The sequence below is a fragment of the Lolium perenne genome, chromosome 7, assembly GCF_019359855.2.
Source record: "Lolium perenne isolate Kyuss_39 chromosome 7, Kyuss_2.0, whole genome shotgun sequence".
Lineage (NCBI taxonomy): Eukaryota > Viridiplantae > Streptophyta > Magnoliopsida > Poales > Poaceae > Lolium > Lolium perenne.
In genome coordinates this window covers 272,991,834-273,012,693 of record NC_067250.2, presented here as the reverse complement: position 1 = coordinate 273,012,693, position 20,860 = coordinate 272,991,834, and the positions used below count along the sequence as shown (strand labels likewise).

The 20,860-nt window shown below is 45.5% G+C and overlaps 2 protein-coding genes across 2 annotated transcripts; one reads left to right on the top strand and one right to left on the bottom strand.

Annotated features, from left to right (window-relative positions):
- Positions 1-8,176: 8,176 nt before the first annotated feature.
- Positions 8,177-12,667, bottom strand: LOC139833942 (uncharacterized). The gene is made up of 2 exons (XM_071824317.1): positions 11,275-12,667; positions 8,177-10,011 (listed from the first exon to the last, which is right to left on the bottom strand). The coding sequence occupies exons 1-2, from the start codon at positions 12,665-12,667 to the stop codon at positions 8,177-8,179; spliced, it is 3,228 nt and encodes a 1,075-aa protein (XP_071680418.1).
- A 1,052-nt stretch (positions 12,668-13,719) lies between these two features.
- Positions 13,720-17,896, top strand: LOC139833941 (uncharacterized). The gene is made up of 4 exons (XM_071824316.1): positions 13,720-13,841; positions 14,926-16,897; positions 16,979-17,165; positions 17,880-17,896. Exons 1-4 carry the CDS (start codon positions 13,720-13,722, stop codon positions 17,894-17,896), a joined length of 2,298 nt encoding a protein of 765 aa, XP_071680417.1.
- Positions 17,897-20,860: the final 2,964 nt, after the last annotated feature.

Here is a 20,860-nt window from a genome sequence, read left to right as displayed (position 1 = left end):
AAGGTATGGAACACTTCCCTAGAAAGAGAATGAAGTTACCTTATGATTCTATTATTAGAACAAATTATGATGTTGATGCTTCGTCTCTTGATGTTACTTGATACACACTTTCTGCGCCTAGCTGAAAGGCGTTAAAGAAAAGCGCTTATGGGAGACAACCCATGTTTTTACTACAGTATTTTTATTTTATATTTGAGTCTTGGAAGTTGTTTACTACTGTAGAAACCTCTCCTTATCTTAGTTTTATTGCATTGTTGTGCCAAGTAAAGTCTCTAATAGAAGTATGATACTAGATTTGGATTACTGCGCAGAAACAGTTTTCTTTGCTGTCACGAATCTGGGCTGTTTTCTCTGTAGGTAACTCAGAAAATTATGCCAATTTACGTGAGTGATCCTCAGATATGTACGCAACTTTCATTAGTTTTAAGTTTTTTCATTTGAGCAAGTCTGGTGCCTGTTAGAAATTCGTCTTTACGAACTGTTCTGTTTTGACAGATTCTGCCTTTTATTTTGCATTGCCTGTTTTGTCATGCTTGATGCATTTTCGATTCCATTGACTTTCAGTAGCTTTGTGCAATGTCCAGAAGTATAAAGAATGATTGTGTCACCTCTGAATATGTGAATTTTAATTGTGCACTAACCCTCTAATGAGTTGCTTTGAGTTTGGTGTGGAGGAAGTTTTCAAGGGTCAAGAGAGGAGGATGATATACACCATGATCAAGGAGAGTGAAAGCTCTAAGCTTGGGGATGCCCCGGTGGTTCACCCCAGCATATATCAAGAAGACTCAAGCGTCTAAGCTTGGGGATGCCCAAGGCATCCCCTTCTTCATCGACAATATTATCAGGTTCCTCCCCTGAAACTATATTTTTATTCCATCACATCTTATGTACTTTGCTTGGAGCGTCTGTTTGTTTTTGTTTTTGTTTTGTTTGAATAAAATGGATCCTAGCATTCATTGTATGGGAGAGAGACACGCTCCGCTGTAGCATATGGACAAGTATGTCCTTAGCTTTACTCATAGTATTCATGGCGAAAGTTTCTTCTTCGTTAAATTGTTGTACGGTTGGAATTGGAAAATGATATATGTGGTAATTGGTATAACACCTTGAATAATGTGATACTTGGCAATTGTTGTGCTCATGTTTAATCTCTTGCATCATATACTTTGCACCTATTAATGAAGAAATACATAGAGCATGCTAAAATCTGATTTGCATGTTTGGTTTCTCTAAGGTCTAGATAATTTCTAGTATTGAGTTTGAACAACAAGGAAGACGGTATAGAGTCTTATAATATTTACAATATGTCTTTTATGTGAGTTTTGCTGTACCGGTTCATCCTTGTATTTGTTTCAAATAACCTTGCTAGCCTAAACCTTGTATCGAGAGGGAATACTTCTCATGCATCCAAAATCCTTGAGCCAACCACTATGCCATTTGTGTCCACCATACCTACCTACCACATGGTATTTCTCCGCCATTCCAAAGTATATTGCTTGAGTGCTACCTTTAAAATTTCCATTCTCTACCTTTACAATATATAGCTCATGGGACAAATAGCTTAAAAACTATTGTGGTATTGAATATGTACTTATGCACTTTATCTCTTATTAAGTTGCTTGTTGTGCGATAACCATGTTTCTGGGGACACCATCAACTATTTCTTTGTTGAATATCATGTGAGTTGCTATGCATGTCCGTCTTGTCTGAAGTAAGAGAGATCTACCACCTTATGATTAAGCATGCATATTGTTAGAGAAGAACATTGGGCCGCTAACTAAAGCCATGAATCATGGTGGAAGTTTCAGTTTTGAACATACATCCTCAATCTCATATGAGAACATTAACTGTTGCTACATGCTTATGCATTAAAGAGGAGTCCATTATCTGTTGTCTATGTTGTCCCGGTATGGATGTCTAAGTTGAGAATAACCAAAAGCGAGAAATCCAATGCGAGCTTTCTCCTTAGACATTTGTACAGGCGGCATAGAGGTACCCCATTGTGACACTTGGTTAAAACATGTGTATTGTGATGATCCGGTAGTCCAAGCTAATTAGGACAAGGTACGGGCACTATTAGTATACTATGCATGAGGCTTGCAACTTGTAAGATATAATTTACATAACTCATATGCTTTATTACTACCGTTGACAAAATTGTTTCTTGTTTTCAAAATAAAAGCTCTAGCACAAATATAGCAATCGATGCTTTCCTCTTTGAAGGACCATTCTTTTACTTTTATTGTTGAGTCAGTTCACCTATTTCTCTCCACCTTAAGAAGCAAACACTTGTGTGAACTGTGCATTGATTCCTACATACTTGCATATTGCACTTGTTATATTACTCTATGTTAACAATATCCATGAGATATACATGTTACAAGTTGAAGGCAACCGCTGAAACTTTATCTTCCTTTGTGTTGCTTCAATACTTTCTACTTTGAATTATTGCTTTATGAGTTAACTCTTATGCAAGACTTATTGATGCTTGTCTTTAAGTACTATTCATGAAAAGTCTTTGCTTTATGATTCAGTTGTTTACTCATGTCATTTACCATTGTTTCGATCGCTGCATTCATTACATGTGCTTACAATAGTATGATCAAGATTATGTTGGTAGCATTGTCACTAAGAAATTATCTTTGTTATCGTTTACCTACTCGGGACGAGTAGGAACTAAGCTTGGGGATGCTTGATACGTCTCAAACGTATCTATAATTTCTTATGTTCCATGCTACTTTTATGATGATACTCACATGTTTTATACACATTATATGTCATTATTATGCATTTTCCGGCACTAACCTATTAACGAGATGCCGAAGAGCCGATTCTTTGTTTTCTACTGTTTTTGGTTTCAGAAATCCTAGTAAGGAAATATTCTCGGAATTGGACGAAATCAACGCCCAGGTCCCTATTTTTCCACGAAGCTTCCAGAAGTACGAGGGAGAGACGAAGTGGGGCCACGAGGTGGCCACACCATAGGGCGGCGCGGCCCAGGCCCTGGCCGCGCCGCCAGGTGGTGTGGGCCCCTCGGGCGCCCCCCTGACCTAATTCCTTCGCCTACTTAAAGCCTTCGTCGCGAAACTTCCAGTACCGAGAGCCACGATACGAGAAAACATACTGAGACGCCGCCGCCGCCAATCCCATCTCGGGGGATTCTGGAGATCACCTCCGGCACCCTGCCGGAGAGGGGAATCATCTCCCGGAGGACTCTACACCGCCATGGTCGCCTCCGGATTGTTGTGTGAGTAGTTCACCCCTGGACTATGGGTCCATAGCAGTAGCTAGATGGTTGTCTTCTCCCCATTGTGCTTCATTGTCTGATCTTGTGAGCTGCCTATCATGATCAAGATCATCTATCTGTAATGCTACATGTGTGTTTGTTGGGATCCAATGAATAGAGAATACTATGTTATGTTGATTATCAATCTATCTATGTGTTGTTTATGATCTTGCATGCTCTCCGTTGCTAGTAGAGGCTCTGGCCAAGTCATTGCTTGTTACTCCAAGAGGGAGTATTTATGCTCGATAGTGGGTTCATGTCTCCGTAAATCTGGGGGAGTGACAGCAACCTCTAAGATTATGGATGTGCTGTTGCCACTAGGGATAAAACATTGATGCTATGTTCGAGGATATAGTTATTGATTACATTACGCACCATACTTAATGCAATTGTCTGTTGTTTACAACTTAATACCGGAAGGGGTTCGGATGATAACCTGAAAGTGGACTTTTTAGGCATAGATGCATGCTGGATAGCGGTCTATGTACTTTGTCGTAATGCCCAATTAAATCTCACAATACTCATCATGTCATGTATGTGCATTGTCATGCCCTCTCTATTTGTCAATTGCCCAACTGTAATTTGTTTACCCAATATGCTATTTCTTATGGGAGAGACACCTCTAGTGAACTGTGGACCCCGGTCCATTCTTTTACATCGAATACAATCTACTGCAATACTGTTTCTACTGTTCTCTGCAAACAATCATCATCCACACTATACATTTAATCCTTTGTTACAGCAAGCCGGTGAGATTGACAACCTCACTGTTTCGTTGGGGCAAAGTACTTTGGTTGTGTTGTGCAGGTTCCACGTTGGCGCCGGAATCCCTGGTGTTGCGCCGCACTACATCTCGCCGCCATCAACCTTCAACGTGCTTCTTGGCTCCTACTGGTTCGATAACCTTGGTTTCTTACTGAGGGAAAACTTGCTACTGTGTGCAACATACCTTCCTCTTGGGGTTCCCAACGAACGTGTGTGTTACACGCCATCAGTCTTCAGGATCTCCACAACGATGTACAAATGCTTGGTGAGACCATGGTGGACCTGAAGGACATAGCTATGCTCACCAAGCGCCATGCGAACAAAGACAACATTGTCGAGACTCAACCGGAACCCAATGCCGACCATGAATACTCATATGATATTGATTTTGATAGTGAGGCTGAGAACCCAATGCCTAGAGATGAGAGTGGTGATGAATGGTGAGGGTCTTTTATGCTTAGTACCTACATTATCATTATGCTTAATACATACATTTGTCATTATGCTTAGTACCTACATTATCATTATGCTTAATACATACATTTGTCATTATGCTTAGTACCTACATTATCATTATGCTTAATACATACATTTGTCATTATGCTTAGTACCTACATTGTCATTATGCTTAATACCTACATTTTTCATTATGCTTAGTACCTACATTGTCATTATGCTTAGTGTTTACTCATTTTCAACATGCTTATTAATTATTTTCTCTTTTCTTATGCAGGTAATTGCCCAATATGAGCGGACGGAAGGCATCATCGAGCTCCTTGCTTGATCAGATGCATCAGCGGAAGCCAGGGCCGGGTGCTTCCAGACGGAGTGGAAGACCCATTGTTCCCACCCAGCGTTACGAAGACGCAGACGGAGGACGGGGAGGACGAGGGGGTGGACGAGGGGTGGACGAGCTGGAGGACGAGGGGGAGGACGAGCTGGAGGATGAGGGGGGATGCACAGCTCCTTCTAGCTGACATTCCCTCTTCTTCTGGCTCAGTGGCTTCACAGTCTATGGACGAGGAGGAGGACACTAGGGAGGAGGAGGAGGACACTAGGGAGGAGGAGGAGTCTAGGGACGAGGAGGCTTCGACGGAGATGGCTCCGAAGAAGTTGCGGATTCGTGGGGAAGCGCAGGTTCCCGATGAGAGTAAGGAACCTGCTACGGAGGATGAGAAGTGGCTCCTTGTCCCAGGAAAGATAGAGTAAGTAGTAAGGTGATTTCATTTTCGTTATGACACTTAGCATTTTCTAATGTTTGATAATTGTGCAGAAATTTCACATATACGGGGAAGAATGTCCGCGTGCCAGGGAGTCTGATTGGAGCTGCTATTAGGAAGTACTGGCCGGGGATGTACACTCCGGTCCTTGGGGGCGAGTCCAAGCTAGCCTACACTTGGGAAGACTTTGAGATAGCGCCTTACCCTGGCTTTACTTCCGCCGCCGACGCCGTGATCAAGAAGTTTTGGGTACGTAATGCATACTCTTTGGGTTTCGTTCATATGTAGTTGATAACCCCACCATGATAACTCATGCCTCTCACACTTTCTGTTATGCTTGATTGCAGCGCAATTATAGGGTGGCGACTGAGCATAAGGAGAGGGCGGACGTGATCCTCCGTAACATGTGTCAGAAGTTGACACGGCAGCAGTGGTACAACCAGAGGATCACGTGCATCGGCCACTTCTATGCTGAGCAGGGCGTAAGGTACACAAAGCCTGAGATTGTGCAGGGACTCGCCCCGGCTATGACGATAGAGGACTTCATGTCGGTAAGTAATTGTCAATGCGATTCTATGTACTGCGGCTAACTTGCAACTATATTGTTTGTTCTTCAAATGAGTTTTGATTTTGCAGGTTGTACCACATTGGGCTGATAATAATAAGAGGGACGCCTTCATGGAGTTGGTCAAGAATTGGGTCGGTGAAAACCCCGATTTCAAGGCCGTGAGCGACTGGAACAAGGCCAACCGTGGGCACCAGGGAACACACAGTGCGGGGAGCAGCAGCACCGATCGCTATCGGGACCGTCTGGTACATATAAAAATGGAACAAGCTGCATTTTTTGATTTTCGATGATATGCATAACATTTGTTTTGTGATGCAGGGGAAGAAGCTCGGGAGGGAAGTTGGTGAGATGGAAGCGTGGACGCACATGAAGCTGGTGACGCCCGGTCCGAACGAGCCTCGGCCCGCGCCTGAGATGTACTACGGCAAGGCCAAAGAGAGCAAGGAAAAATACTGCGAGGAGTACGCCAAGCTCCATCCAGAGGTGGAGGACCCGATGACCGAGCCGGTCGACGAGGTGGCGATGATGCTGGCGGGGTCCAGCCAGCCGCATGGACGTCCTGCCTGCCTTGCTGGGGGTTTCAAGCCTCAGAGGAACTTCACGCAGATCAAGGCTACCCTCCCCTCCGGCAGCTACGCTACCTCCTCGCGGACTACATGCCGTTCTCGGGTAGAGGTAGATGTAAGTCATCCACACTTTCATCCTCTGTTTTGACTCTTGTTCCTGAATGGCTATGTTGATGAGACGCATTATTTCTGAAATTGTAGACTCAGCTCGAGGAGGCCTATGCAGTAGCTTACGAGGAGTATCTCGAGAAGATTAAGGAGCATGACCTTGTGAAAGAGGCCTATGTCCAGTGGACGAGCAACCAGATGGCGGTAAGTTTCAATCTCTATGGTTGCAAAACATCATAAGTCCCCATGTTTGAATATGAGCTATCTCTCCCGTTTCTTGCAGAGTTTCACTCGGTTCATGATGACTGGAGTGCGAGAGGAACCACTCCCAGAGCCACCTCATCCGGGGCCGACGCCAGTGTTCCCGTCCAAGGAGGAGTTCTATTGCATGTACAAGCGTCAGCGTCAGTTGACCCCGGTAAGTTGCTAACTTGGCTAAGTTGCTAACTTGGTGTGAGATGGCTAAGTTGCTAACTCCCTCCAACATGTAGGGATTGGGAGAATCCGGGAACGACGCTCCTGATGGTACGCCGATGCACCCCGGTCGCTGTTCTCCTGGTGCTTCTGCCGAACCTCGGCATGGTTCTGCTTCCGGTGGCTCTCGTCGTGGTTCTACCTCACCGAGCACCGTCGAAGTACAGCGGCCTCGCTTCACCCACTCGGAGCTAGATCGTCTCTCGGGTGGTGCACCACCATAGTTTCTACATTGTACTAGCTACATGACACATGCTATATGTGTAGAATGATCTATGTAGGATGACTATATGTACCGTATTGCTTGTGTGCTATATTTGTACTAAATTTGGGATTTGGTGCCATATTTGTGCTATATATGTGATGTGAGCTATATGTGTGCAATTCATATATGATACTGCTATTTTATATGCAATTGCTGTGCAAATGGAGCCAAATCAGGGAAATAAAAAAAATCTGGGCAACAGCTGTGCCGACGGTGTCACCGTCGGCACAGGCCCATAGCTGTGCCAAATGGCAGGGTCTGTGCCAACGGTGACACCGTCGGCACAGCTGCTGCCGCTTCGCGCGTTTTTTCCAGTTTGAAATGCCGTGCGTTGGCGCCGTTTCTGGGAAAAAACAAGACGGCATGTGCCGACGGTTACACCGTCGGCCCAGAGGGGACGGTAACGGCGAGCTGGGTCACGGCGAGCCGGCTGCGCCGACGGTGGTACGGCCGACGGCCACCGCCCAGCCGTCGGCGTACGCGTGTGCCGACGGTGAGCGCGCCGCCCCCGACGCGATATGTGCCGACGTGCAGACGCCGACGGGTCACCGTCGGCAGAGACGGTGCCGACGGTGCTTTACCCTGTGCCGACGGTGCGGGGCCGTCGGCGCACCCCGTGACTCCCGTAGTGACACGTATACACGTATAACTCTAATACATATTCTATCACCCTCCCTCAATCTCAACTGGTGAAACTAGATTGAGATTGTGCCTACAACGATCAAACAAAGGCAGCGGAAGTGGTTTGGTGAAGATATCTGCAACTTGGTCTTTCGAAGAGATAAACCGAATCTGAAGCTGTCTCTTAGCAACACGCTCACGAACAAAGTGAAAATCAACCTCAATGTGCTTTGTCCGTGCATGAAAAACTGGGTTCAATGACAGGTAAGTCGCTCCAATGTTGTCACACCATAACACTGGAGATCATGCTTGATATATACCAAGCTCCCGTAACAAAGACTGAACCCAAACAAGCTCCGCGGTTGCATCAGCAAGAGCCTTATACTCAGACTCAATACTCGATCTGGACACTGTAGATTGCTTACGAGCACTCCAGGCGACCAGATTGCCACCATAGAATATGGCATATCCCCCCGTGGATCGTCGATCATCCAAACTACCAGCCCAGTCTGCATCAGAGAACGCCGAGAGCAAGGTAGAGGAAGAGGACCGAAACAGCAGACCACTATCAATGGTGAAGCGCACATACCGAAGAATACGCTTGACAGCAGTCATATGAGGAGTGCGAGGCTCGTGAAGGTACTGACAGACCTTGTTGACAACAACGGACAGGTCTGGCCGGGTCACTGTAAGATACTGAAGACCGCCAACAAGACTGTGATACTGTGTAGCCTCATCAGATGAAAGGAGATCACCATCAGTACTACACAACTGCTCAGAGGATGGCATAGGAGTAGTGACGGGGCTACACTTCAGCATACCAGCGCGCGCAAGGAGTTCAAGAGCATACTTGCGCTGTCGAAGGTGAAGACTGTCAGGGGATGGAGAGTGCACCTCAATGCCAAGGAAATAGTGTAAGACGCCAAGATCCTTGACAGAAAACTCTGACCGCAACTGAGCAATCAACCTGGGAATAGCTGCCGCTGTGGAACTAATGACAATAATATCATCAACATAGATCAGCAGAAACAGAGTAATATCAGACCGCCGAAGTATAAACAGTGAGGTGTGAGTGGCAGACGGTGAGAATCCCAGGGAGCCAAGCACTGAACTGAGACGAGCATGCCAAGCAGGAGGGGCTTGCTTCAAGCCATAGAGTGACTTAATGAGGTGACAGTAATGACCAGGTTTATCAGGATCAGCAAATCCAGGAGGCTGTCTCATATATACCTGCTCATCCAAAAAACCATTGAGGAAGGCATTCTGAATATCCAACTGGCGAAGATGCCATCGCCGAGAGAGAGCCATAGAGAGTAACAATCTGATGGTCGCGGGCTTAACTACAGGACTGAATGTTTCCTCGTAGTCAAGACCATACCGCTGTTTGAAGCCTTTAGCAACTAACCGGGCTTTGTAGCGCTCAACAGAACCATCAGCACGCAGTTTCACCTTGAACACCCACTTCGAGTCAATCAAGTTGACACCAGGAATAGGAGGCACAAGATTCCAAGTGCCATTTTCCTGTAGTGCAGAGAACTCCGTTTCCATAGCAGAGCGCCAATGAGGAATCCGAAGTGCAGTACGATAGTCAGAGGGTTCAGTAGTGTCTCTAGTTGCGTCACGGGCAGCCAATATACTGGTATAGGCTACAGTACCATCAGTCCTGACTTTGGGCTGAATAATACCTCTGCTTCGTCGAGTTACAGGAGGAGACTGAGCTGTGGGAGGCACTACTGTCGAGACAGGTGCAACAGCAGTCGTTGTCGCGGACGAGGGAGCAGCCACAGGGGAGTCAGCAGCTGTCGGAGACGGACACACAGGACTGGAACAGGTTGATGTGTCTGTCACAGGCGAAGACGCATCGTAGCGAGAAGCGGGGCTCGAGGCCAGCGGAGACGCGGGAGCGTTCGCGCGTTCCTGGGCTGGACAGGGTACAAAGCCCGACGCAGCTGAGCCGGGAGCGAAGCCGGATGCATGAGCCGCTCCATCATGCATGGGCAGCAAGCCCAAGGGCGCGCCATGCAATGACGAGCCATGCAGCGGCTGCTGCACGGGCTGATCGACGTGCGCCTCGGCAGATGGCTCCAGGCACTCATCGTCCAGAGTGAGTACTTCCAAACGCGCACCTCGACCGGTACCTGCACCATGATTAGCAAGCAAATGCGGGGCATATGCAGTATCCATAAACTGGTCAGCTGTAAGTAAAGAGGACTCCGTGATAGGTGGTAATGTGGAGGAAGTGGGCAAGTTGACAAATGGAAAAACAGTTTCATCGAAGATGACATCCCGAGAAATATAGACTCGGTTAGAAGGAACATGGAGACATTTGTATCCTTTGTGTAGCGAACTATACCCAAGGAAGACACACTTTTTAGAGCGAAACTCGAGTTTGTGATTGTTATAAGGGCGAAGATGAGGCCAACAAGCACAACCAAACACCTTAAAGAAGGTGTAGTCAGGCGTTTCATTGAGAAGACGCTCAAGAGGGGTTTTCATGTCGATAGTGCGACTGGGAAGCCTATTAATCAAGAAACAGGCTGTAGTGAAAGCATCATTCCAATAGTGTAATGGGACAGACGAGTGTGCAAGCAAAGTAAGACCAGTCTCAACAATATGTCGGTGTTTACGTTCAGCAGTGTCATTTTGTTGATGAGTATGGGGACATGAAACTCGATGAGAGATGCCTAGGTTGTGAAAGAAGGGATGAAGTTTTTCATACTCTCCACCCCAATCTGTTTGCACATGAATAATCTTACGATTTAGCAAGCGTTCAACGTGTTTCTGAAACTGAAGAAAAACATCATAGACATCATATTTGCGTTTAAGAAGATAGAGCCAAGTAAAGCGACTATATGCATCAACAAAACTGACATAAAAACGATGTCCACTAACAGAGGTTTGAGCAGGACCCGATACATCAGAATAAATGATCTCGAAAGGAGACTTTGTTACACGTGTGGACAAGGAAAAAGGCAACTGGTGACTCTTTCCTTGTTGACAAGCATCACAAACTCTCTTATTCTTATTTGACTCTACTATAGAAGGTAAATCATGGCTATGAAGAACATGTTGGACCACTTGCAAAGCTGGATGACCTAGGCGACTGTGCCACATATCACGTGACACCTTGACACTACTGAGTGCTTGCTTGATGATAGGAGGCTTGATCTCGTAAAGACCACCATGGCAACGACCTCTAAGAATGGGTGCCCTCGTGTCCCGATCCTTTACAAAAAGATCATGAGGATGAAGCTCAATAAAGACATTATTATCATGGGAAAGTTTACTCATAGATAAAAGATTATGACGAGCATGTGGAACATGAAGGACATGATTTAACTCAAGTGACTTAGAGGATGGAGTAGGTAAAACAGCATGACCAATATTATGTATACGCATACCTGCTCCATTTGCCGTGTGGACTTGCTCGTTGTCGTGGTAGGGCTCCTTGGTAGTCAGCTTGTCGAGATCATGGGTAATGTGGTGAGTGGCCCCAGAATCAGCGTACCATGCCGGGTCCATAGTCATCTGCTGTCCTCCATGAGTACCATAAGCAACGGCATTTGCTGCCATAGAGAGCTGTCGTTCAGTATCCCTGCCATCATTGCCCACTCCAAGAAAATCACGGTTGAAGCGCTTATAGCACCGCGCAGCCGTGTGACGGGGAACACCGCAGAGTTGGCAGACCACCGGTGCCCGACCTGTCTTGCCCTGAGTGTTAGAGGACGGCCTTAGCTGTCCATGGGTGGACTGCTGCTGCTGCTGTGGGCGACTGTCAGGGCGGTACTGCGGAGGACGATACCCTCGTGGAGCGCCAAAGGTTGTAGCATTCACCATGGGGCTGTACGAGGGCTGTATCGGGGCAAAGTGAGCCGCCGGGTAGTAATGGCCTGGCTCCTCGCGCTGAGTGGACTTGCGGTGCTCCGTGGCGCAGAGCTGCGCGTAGAGGTCACGGAGTGGCATGGGCTCAGTCCTGGCATTCACAACCTCATAAAGAGCGTCGTATTCCTTGCCGAGGCCAGCGAGGATGTATGAGATAATCTCGGAGTCACGGAGAGGTTGACCAATACTAGTCAGCTCATCAGCCAGGGCCTTCATCTTGTGAAAGTAGACGTTAATGGTGGAGTCTCTCTTCTTGAGCTCAGCCATCTGCTGGTGGATACTGGAGGAACGTGCGATCGAGGTCGCAGCAAAGGCGCCGGCGAGCGTCTCCCACGCATCGTGCGCCGTGGTGGCAAACATGACCATGCCCACGACGCTCTCCGTCATCGAAGAGACGAACGCAGACAGTATGGCTTGATCTTGTTGCACCCACCGTTGATGTAGAGGGTTTGACTGCGGAATCATGACGCCGCCATTGTCAACAACGGTGTGAGCAGCCAGGCAGACGATTGAGCCATCGACGTACCCCATGAGAAGGTGGCTGCGCAGAAGGGGAGCAACCTGAGCTCTCCAGATCTTGTAGTTCTCGCTCGTCAGCCGTATAGTGATGGCTGAGGCGATAGAGACGACTCTCGGAGTTCCCGCAAGCGGGAGTTGGAACCCTGGCAGATATCCTGCGGGCATGGCAGGGATTCCGGGCGGAGGCGCGGGGAGACCCGCGTTAACATCAGCAGGCACCGCGACGATCGATCCAGTATAGACCGATGGCGGTGTGAAGGTGATCGTCCCAAGTGGCGCGGTGGAGATTGGATCGACCGGGAGTGGCGCGGTGGAGACCACGCTGGTGATGACGGCGCTGGTTGTTGCGGCCGTGGACGAGGACGAAGTCGCAGCGGGGGCGGCCGGCAGCATCGCGACGGCGTGGGAGGGTCACGCTAGCGACGGCGGCGGGAGACGACTGCGGCGGCGGAAGAAATAGGTCTAGGAGCGTTTAGGCTCTGATACCATAATAGAATTTAGGGAAAGTGTTTTTAGGGTTGCACAACACAATGTGGCCGGCGTGTCCTTCTCTTTATATATATATAGACCAAGAGTTACAGTACAAATACAATATGTTGGATATACACAAAACCCAACACGTATACACGTATAACTCTAATACATATTCTATCACTGCCAACTGCAAGAAGAAGGCCACGACACCAAAGAAAGAGATGACACCAGCGGAGAGGGCCATCGAGACCAATAAGTGCGGTAACAAGTGTGTTCTCACGTGGGCAAGGAATTGTCAGCTAGTTGCCGACGCGATAGCTAAGGCCACCGCTGAGATGGCCATGGTCCTTTAGGCCAACGCGAATGCCGAAGTGCTAACCTCCACAACCGTTGTGCATGCTATCCCTTAATCAAGCACGAGGCGCTCGCCTAGGTTCAAGACAACTCTATCATAAGCTCAGTGCCTTCCAATGCCGCAAAGCAGCCTCTGCTACGTCGCACGCACCATATGTCGCCTCCCATCGCGCACGCGTTGACCACCCGCCTCGGTGGGTCAAGATCATCTTTGGCAGACGTCCCATTCTACCAGGGCGGCCTTGTGGCACGGGTCCTTGACCTCAAACGCATGCATGTAGGTGGCGACTCAGGTGTGGCACCTGCCAAGAAGGCACATGTGATAACTCCGGAGAACATGCATGTGCCCCGGATCTTGTTCGATGGAATGACCGGCCCAACGTCGGCCGACAAGGTATGCCAGCAACCCATATGCTTGCTTGTCCATAACCGTTTGCCAACGGCGCTGTAATGGTCAATGATCGGCATGAATACTAAGCCAAGCACGACGACACCTACATGCACTCCCTGATGAATGGTGGTGGCTTCATCCTAGAAAGGCCGCCTTCGGACGGGAGGGAATGACTCGGGGATACGACATCGATGTGGAGCCGTTGTTCGATCAATATGGATAGCGAATGGCCCAAGACACTGTCGTGGATGTTAATTTCGAGGGCGAGGGAGACGGCTGTGGCGATGCCAATAGCCAGGGCCTGGGCGATGCCGAACGCGTTGCCAACGCGGTGATCCAAATAAAAAGGTGAGTCAAAACACCGCAGGCTACACCGACAAACAAGACCTGTGCCTTTGAAAATCTTGGGTTGCAATTAGACAAGAGCGGTGTCGAGCAAAAAAGGAAATTCTTATTGGAGGAAGGTTGCCTAAGAATTCCATGAGCGCCAACAACATGACCCCTTTCGAATCCATAGTGACCGCAACCAACTATATATCAATCCAAAAGGGATGGGGCTACATCCAACAAGAAACAAATAAGTTTTGTGCGGAAATGGTTCACGTGGTTCCCAAAACAAATGAGTGACCGCAACCAACTATCAATCCAAAACTTTACAATTTTGCTATGATTTACACTACTACTTTTGCTTTATTCACATATTGTAGGTCTTATTTGGACTTTACTCTTTACCTCCTTGGGGCATATTATTATGGACTTATGGTTACCAAGGGCATCTCACAGTGATGAAGTCCATGTTAGTAGGTTTTAAGTGTATTTTGTGCTTTTTCATGTTTTTTTGGTAGTTTTATTTCATTGACCATGATAGTTAAATTTCGTTTACAATTTACCCTACGAATTTTATATAGTAAACTTGCATTTTTGCGTCAAATATTTATCCCCAAAATTGTTCGCCCCAGCAAACCAAAATTCTGGCTGCGCCACTGGTTATATTACAACCGCATCCGGCCAAAGGTCAGCTTTGTGTTGGTTTCCAACTTTTCAATTCCTTGGTGTAGTTTAAAATCCCTCCATGCTTGAACTTACAAAAATCGTTGCCATGAGATTTCTAACAAGCACAAAGAAGTGGCCTAAACTATGGCCGAGAAAACATTAAATCAGTGAGAGCCTCTTTGTTTCAGCTTTTAGCTTCCACATAAAAAAGCAAGCCAAACAAAACAAAGGGGTTGGCTTTGCTGTGGCTTCTGTCAAAGCAGGTCTCCTTCCCACATACACAGAAAAGCACGGGTGGGAGGTGCTTCCCGAGCTTTTTTGCTTAGCTCAAAACAACAGTTTTTCCTGCACATCAGCTTTTCCTTCACAGCCACGCAGCCAGCCCAAACAAAGAGCCCCTGAGTAGGAGTGTGAAAGGCTCACACATTCATGTGACCAGGTGTAAAGTTTTCGTTGATCTCAATGGTGGTACTGCGGGAGATGATGCTGGATCACGCAATGGTGGAGATCTGCAAGGAGGTGATTTTGATGGAGTCTTCCGGGCAGGGAGTGGTTACCGCAATAATGGGACAGGTCAAGATAGGTTCAACAATGCTCCAAACTTTCATCGCGGCAATGATCGCCGTGCCTTCAATGGGCAAGGTAACTACAATAACAGAAGGTTCAATAATAGCTTTTCTGCTAGAGATTCAGGCTATAGAAACAATACTGCTGGGTTTTCTGCTAGAGCAAATGATACTGAGATGTTGCCAGATGGGCTATCAGCAGCTCAGATGTTGTTGGTGAAAGAGACAGCAGCGGCATTGGCAAAACAGCTCACAGCGAGTCAGCCGCAGGGTGCTCAGGCGACTGCGACCATGGTGACACCTTCTTCTGGTGTACCGACGGCAACTGGTTCACTGGCTGTGCCTGGGGATGCTCCTCGGCGACAGGGCGAAACTGAACAACGTGCTGAGGCAGTTCTGCTGTCAGTTGCTGGTATCTCAGCGCCACAACAACAAGGTACAACGCCTGTCCTTCCGGAGGCTGCAGGGGATGCACATATGGCGAAAAAAAAGAAAGGATCTGGCTGTTTTCGATGTGGCAAACCAGGGCATTGTCTGAATGACTGTACTCAAAACATCTGTGATTGTTGTCAAAGCCCAGATCACTTGTCGAGAAATTGTCCGCTGATTTCTGCTCCTAAACCAACTATGGTTATGTATGGTCTGGCTCATGAGGATTTGATGTTCTGGGAGTTCCCCTTTTCAGGTATGGTTAGGCCAAGATTGGAGAACACTCGGATGGGTCGAGTTACTGTCTCTGGTGGGCAGCTCACAATCCCTGAAATAATTACTCAACTCCAGTGGATTGTACCTGAAGAGAATTATCAGTGGGATGTGGTTATGGTGGAGCCAAATATTTACCGTGTTAATTTTCCTAGCAAGATTGATCTGGTTAGGGTGCAACACTTTGGCAGATTTAATATACCAAATTCAGAGATGTTTATGACCTTTGATTTTTGGACAAGGTCAGTGGAACCTGCATGGACAGCAGAAGATGTTTGGGTTAGGGTGCATGATCTGCCAACTCCTGTACTTGATGATTTTCTGGCTCTCTGGGCACTTGGGTCTCTTTTTGGAAAGACAAAAGATATAGATATGGCTTTTACTCGTGCTAATGACATTTTGCGTATTTGTATCACTTGCCTCAATTCAAGTCTGATACCTACTAGGATGGATGTCAGAGTACATGAACAATTCTATAGACTTAGATTTGAGGTAGAAGGACTTCAACCCAATATAGCTTCTGATGTGCATATGGATGATGCACCTAATGGGGATGGGGACATGGAACACGATGGACATAGGGAGAATCAGGAGGATGAGGCTAGCAGGCTTGGTTCACAGAATGATGAGGAAAAGAATACAACTACAGGTGGTACTGATGTCAATATACCTGGTGGTGCAAATAGGCTTGAGGTATCCCCAATAAAGTTTGGGCTACTACAGCCGTTGGAATTTATGGTGGAGTCTCCCATGGTTACTTTCAGTGAATCGGTTTATGAGCATATAAAAGAGACTCTAGGGTCGAGGCAGCAAGTGGTGTCTGTTTGTGATGTGCAAGAGGATTCACCAGATGAAGCAAATATGATATGTGCATCACCTGTGCTTTTAACTGAAGATTTGGTACCATCTGGTTTTCAGTCCGAGACACTTACTGGGCAAATTCTGCTGAAGCCAGTCCAGCCCGTTATGCATGAGAGTACGTCGATCGGAGAAGCAACGTCGATCACGCCTACTCAGTGTGCTACGGCATTGTCTGCCAATGCATCTCGGGCTGCAGTTTTGGATACGATGGGCAAAATTTCTATTGATGATGGAAAGGCATCTAGCCCTTCTCAGTGTATGACTCCTGTTGGAGTAAATAAGGTACCATGTTTTGGAATTTTTAATGATAATGATCATACAAACAATGCTTTTTCTTCTCCTAATATATGTTTTTCGTCCAAGGCTTTTGGTGCAACTCCAATTTGCAAACCTTCTATGACAGAGGTTATCAGCTTTGGAGGGATTACTCCAAATTCGATGAAGGGAATTCGGTCAAGTGCTAGGTTGAGTGCTCAACCAAATGCGGATGTGTCTCAGATGGAAAGAGCGATGATGCTTGCCTCTAAGCGTGATGACGTTCAGGCTCAAGGTACACAAAAATCAACGATCCCTACCTTTTCTGCTTTTACTGATGAGCAAATAATTGATAAAGCTACTGCTATTGGGGTGTCAATGGGAGTTAACTTGGATGATAGATTACATGCGGCTAGATTAATTAAAGATATTGAAAAACAAAGAATGATAACTTTTCTAGATACTAGTAATAGCTCTGCAAAGGAGGGTCTTGATACTGTACCTACTTGTCTAGCAGTGAGCCGTGCTTCAAATCTTTGTGAGGACTTAGATGAGGAAGATCAATATTTTGGTGAAGATCATTCACAAATTTTGATTCCTCGCAAGGAAAATAAATGTCAACGTAAAAAAAGGTCTTATGACAAGACTAAAGTTAGGAGAAGTGACAGACTAAGGCTTAAAAAGAAAAATTATTTTTGATGGAGGGTTTAAGGGGTTTGACGTGGAATAGTGAGGGGTTTCGTGATCCGGGGAAGCATATTTTTGTTAAAGAGGCGATTCGTGATCACCGGTTGGATTTTATTGCGCTTCTGGAAACTGGTCGTTCGAATTTTACTATTCCTTTCTTGTCTAACTTGGCTGCGGGTCAGAACTTTGTTTGGTTCTGTTTGCCACCGCATGGTAGATCTGGGGGCATCCTTGTAGGAATTAATACTCAAACACTTTCAGTTAAAAAGGTGGATAATGGTGATTTCTGTGTAAAGCTCCATATTAAATCTAAATTTGACAGTTTTGAGTGGATTTTAGTCCCTGTGTATGGTGCAGCACAAGACAACCATAAAGCGGAGTTTTTATCTGAGTTAGTCCGGTTATGTGAGGTCGAGACTTTACCAATACTTTTAGCGGGAGATTTCAATATTTTGCGAAGACCAGAGGATAAAAGTAATAATAATTTTAATGCTCATTGGCCTTTTGTGTTTAATGCAATCATTGAAAATTTAAATCTAAGAGAGATAACGCTCTCTGGTAGACAATATACATGGGCAAATAGGAGAGAAAATCCAACATATGAGAAATTGGATAGAGTTTTGGCGAGTGTTGAGTGGGAACAAAAATTTCCCTTAGTCACTGTGCGGGCACTCACACGAGCTGGTTCGGATCATACACCTCTGTTAATTGACTCTGGACAACATGCACATCGGGGCAACAAACCTAAATTTTCTTTTGAAATCGCTTGGTTGCAACATGATGGTTTTTATGAAATGGTTTCTACTGAATGGGCAGCTGTGGCCCAGGGAACCTCACCTATCCAAACATGGCAAAATAAAATTAGACACTTAAGACGTTATCTCAGAGGGTGGGCAAAGAACTTAAGTGGAAAATATAAAAAGGAGAAAGAGCGTCTTCTAAATATCATTGATACTTTGGATATACAGGCTGAATCCAATCATTGTCAACATTAGAAAGAGAAGAATTAAAACGGGCACATGAATGTCTTAATAAATTGAGACGTGATGAGGAGCAAAAATGGGCGCAGCGTGCGAAAGTTAAGAACATCCAGGAAGGAGGTAACAATACAAAATACTTTCACCTAATTGCAAATGGGAAGCATAGGAAGAAAAGAATTTTCCAATTGGAGCAAGACGAAGGAACTATAGTTGGTGATGAGAATTTAAAATCATACATAACTGAATTCTACAAACAACTTTTTGGGGCACCTGAGCATAACTCATTCTCTTTGATGGAGGAGCGTGTGGCGGATATCTCACAATTGTCACAAGACGAAAACACTTTGCTCACAGCACCTTTCACCGAGGAGGAGGTCTTTGAGGCTATTTCTCAGATGGAACGTAATAAGTCCCCCGGACCGGATGGCTTTCCGGCAGAGTTTTATCAACATTTTTGGAATATAATCAAGGCAGATCTGATGGCTTTATTTATACAATTTCATAGTGGAGAGTTACCCCTCTATAAACTTAATTTCGGAGTCATTACGCTCTTGCCAAAAAAGGAGAACGCGGTCCAAATCCAACAGTATCGTCCGATTTGCCTTCTCAATGTGAGTTTCAAAATCTTTACTAAAGTAGCAACGGTGCGTACCTCTGGTTTAATTCATAAAGTTATCAAACCTACACAAACAGCCTTTATGCCTGGTCGACATATCCTTGAGGGAGTTGTCGTATTGCACGAAGCAATTCATGAAATTAATCGAAAAAAATTGGATGGCGTCCTTTTCAAGATTGATTTCGAAAAGGCATATGATAAAGTCAAATGGCCTTTCCTTCAACAGGTGTTGAGAATGAAAGGTTTTGATCCTAAATGGTGTCATTTTATCAAACACTTTGTTCAAGGGGGTACTGTTGGAATCAGGGTCAATGATGATATTGGTCATAATTTTCAAACGAAGAAGGGTTTGAGACAAGGTGATCCTTTCTCACCCATTCTTTTTAATATAGTGGCCGACGTGTTGGCTATCCTTATATCCCGTGCAAAAGAAGAGGGTCAAGTTGGAAGTCTCATTCCTCATTTGGTAGATGGGGGTGTATCTATTCTCCAATATGCTGATGATACGATTCTCTTCCTAGAGCACGATACCGAAAAAGCTATCAACATGAAACTAATACTCTCCTTGTTTGAGCAACTATCAGGTTTAAAGATAAACTTCCATAAAAGTGAGATTTTTTGTTTTGGCAATGCGAAAGATAAAGAGGGTGAATATAGGCAGATCTTTGGTTGTGAGGTTGGTGCCTTACCAATCAGATATCTTGGTATACCAGTTCACCATAGGAAACTTAGAAATTCTGAGTGGAATCCAATAGAAAGTCGTTTTGGGGCTAAGCTAGGTTGTTGGCGTAGCAAATTACTTTCTTATGGAGATCGATTAGTGTTAATCAACTCAGTTTTGACAAGTCTCCCTATGTTCATGCTTTCCTTTCTCGAGATACCTATTGGAGTGAGAAAACGGTTGGATTTTTATCGTTCGAGTTTTTTTTGGCAAACGGATGATACAAAGAAAAAATATAGGTTGACAAAATGGAATATAGTTTGTCGACCCAAAGATCAAGGAGGGCTTGGTATTGAGGTCCTAGAACTAAAGAATAAATGTTTACTGAGTAAATGGTTGTTCAAAATTCTTACTGAGGAAGGAATGTGGCAACAAATTTTAACTAATAAATATTTGAAACATCAAACGTTGGCACAAGTGGAGGCTAAACCCACTGACTCTCCCTTTTGGAAAGGCCTTATGCGAGTGAAGAATGACTTTTTCCGTAGGGGGTTTTTCAAAGTGGGAACGGGGGATTCAGTTCGCTTTTGGGAAGATATTTGGTTAGGTAACACTCCTTTAGCACAACAATACCCGTCATTATATAATATAGTGCAACGAAAAAATATTACGGTGGCTACTGTGTTAGCACAAACCCCTTTGAATATTACTTTCCGGAGATCTTTAAATGATTACAAATGGAATCAATGGCTAAATTTATGTCAACGTCTTATGGGAGTTGAATTATCCAATGATTCGGATAAGTTTGTGTGGAAACTTAATGAATCAGGTGTTTTTACGGTCAAGTCAATGTATCTAGATTTAATGCAGGGACATACTGTTTTTCTACGCAAATACTTATGGAAGCTAAAAATCCCTCTCAAAATCAAAATCTTTATGTGGTTTCTCAATAACAAAGTCTTACTCACCAAGGATAATTTACTTAAGCGAAATTGGAAAGGGTGTCAAAAATGTTGTTACTGTAATGAATCTGAAACTGTACAACA

Coding starts and splice junctions, on each gene's coding strand:
- LOC139833942 (XM_071824317.1), bottom strand. CDS start 12,667: ATGCTGCCGGCCGCCCCCGCTGCGACTTCGTCCTCGTCCACGGCCGCA. Junction 10,012..11,274: donor CCACACGGCAAATGGAGCAG/GTATGCGTATAC, acceptor ATCATGGTGCAG/GTACCGGTCGAGGTGCGCGT.
- LOC139833941 (XM_071824316.1), top strand. CDS start 13,720: ATGGCCCAAGACACTGTCGTGGATGTTAATTTCGAGGGCGAGGGAGAC. Junction 13,842..14,925: donor GCGGTGATCCAAATAAAAAG/GTGAGTCAAAAC, acceptor TCATGTGACCAG/GTGTAAAGTTTTCGTTGATC. Junction 16,898..16,978: donor CTCCTGTTGGAGTAAATAAG/GTACCATGTTTT, acceptor TTTTCGTCCAAG/GCTTTTGGTGCAACTCCAAT.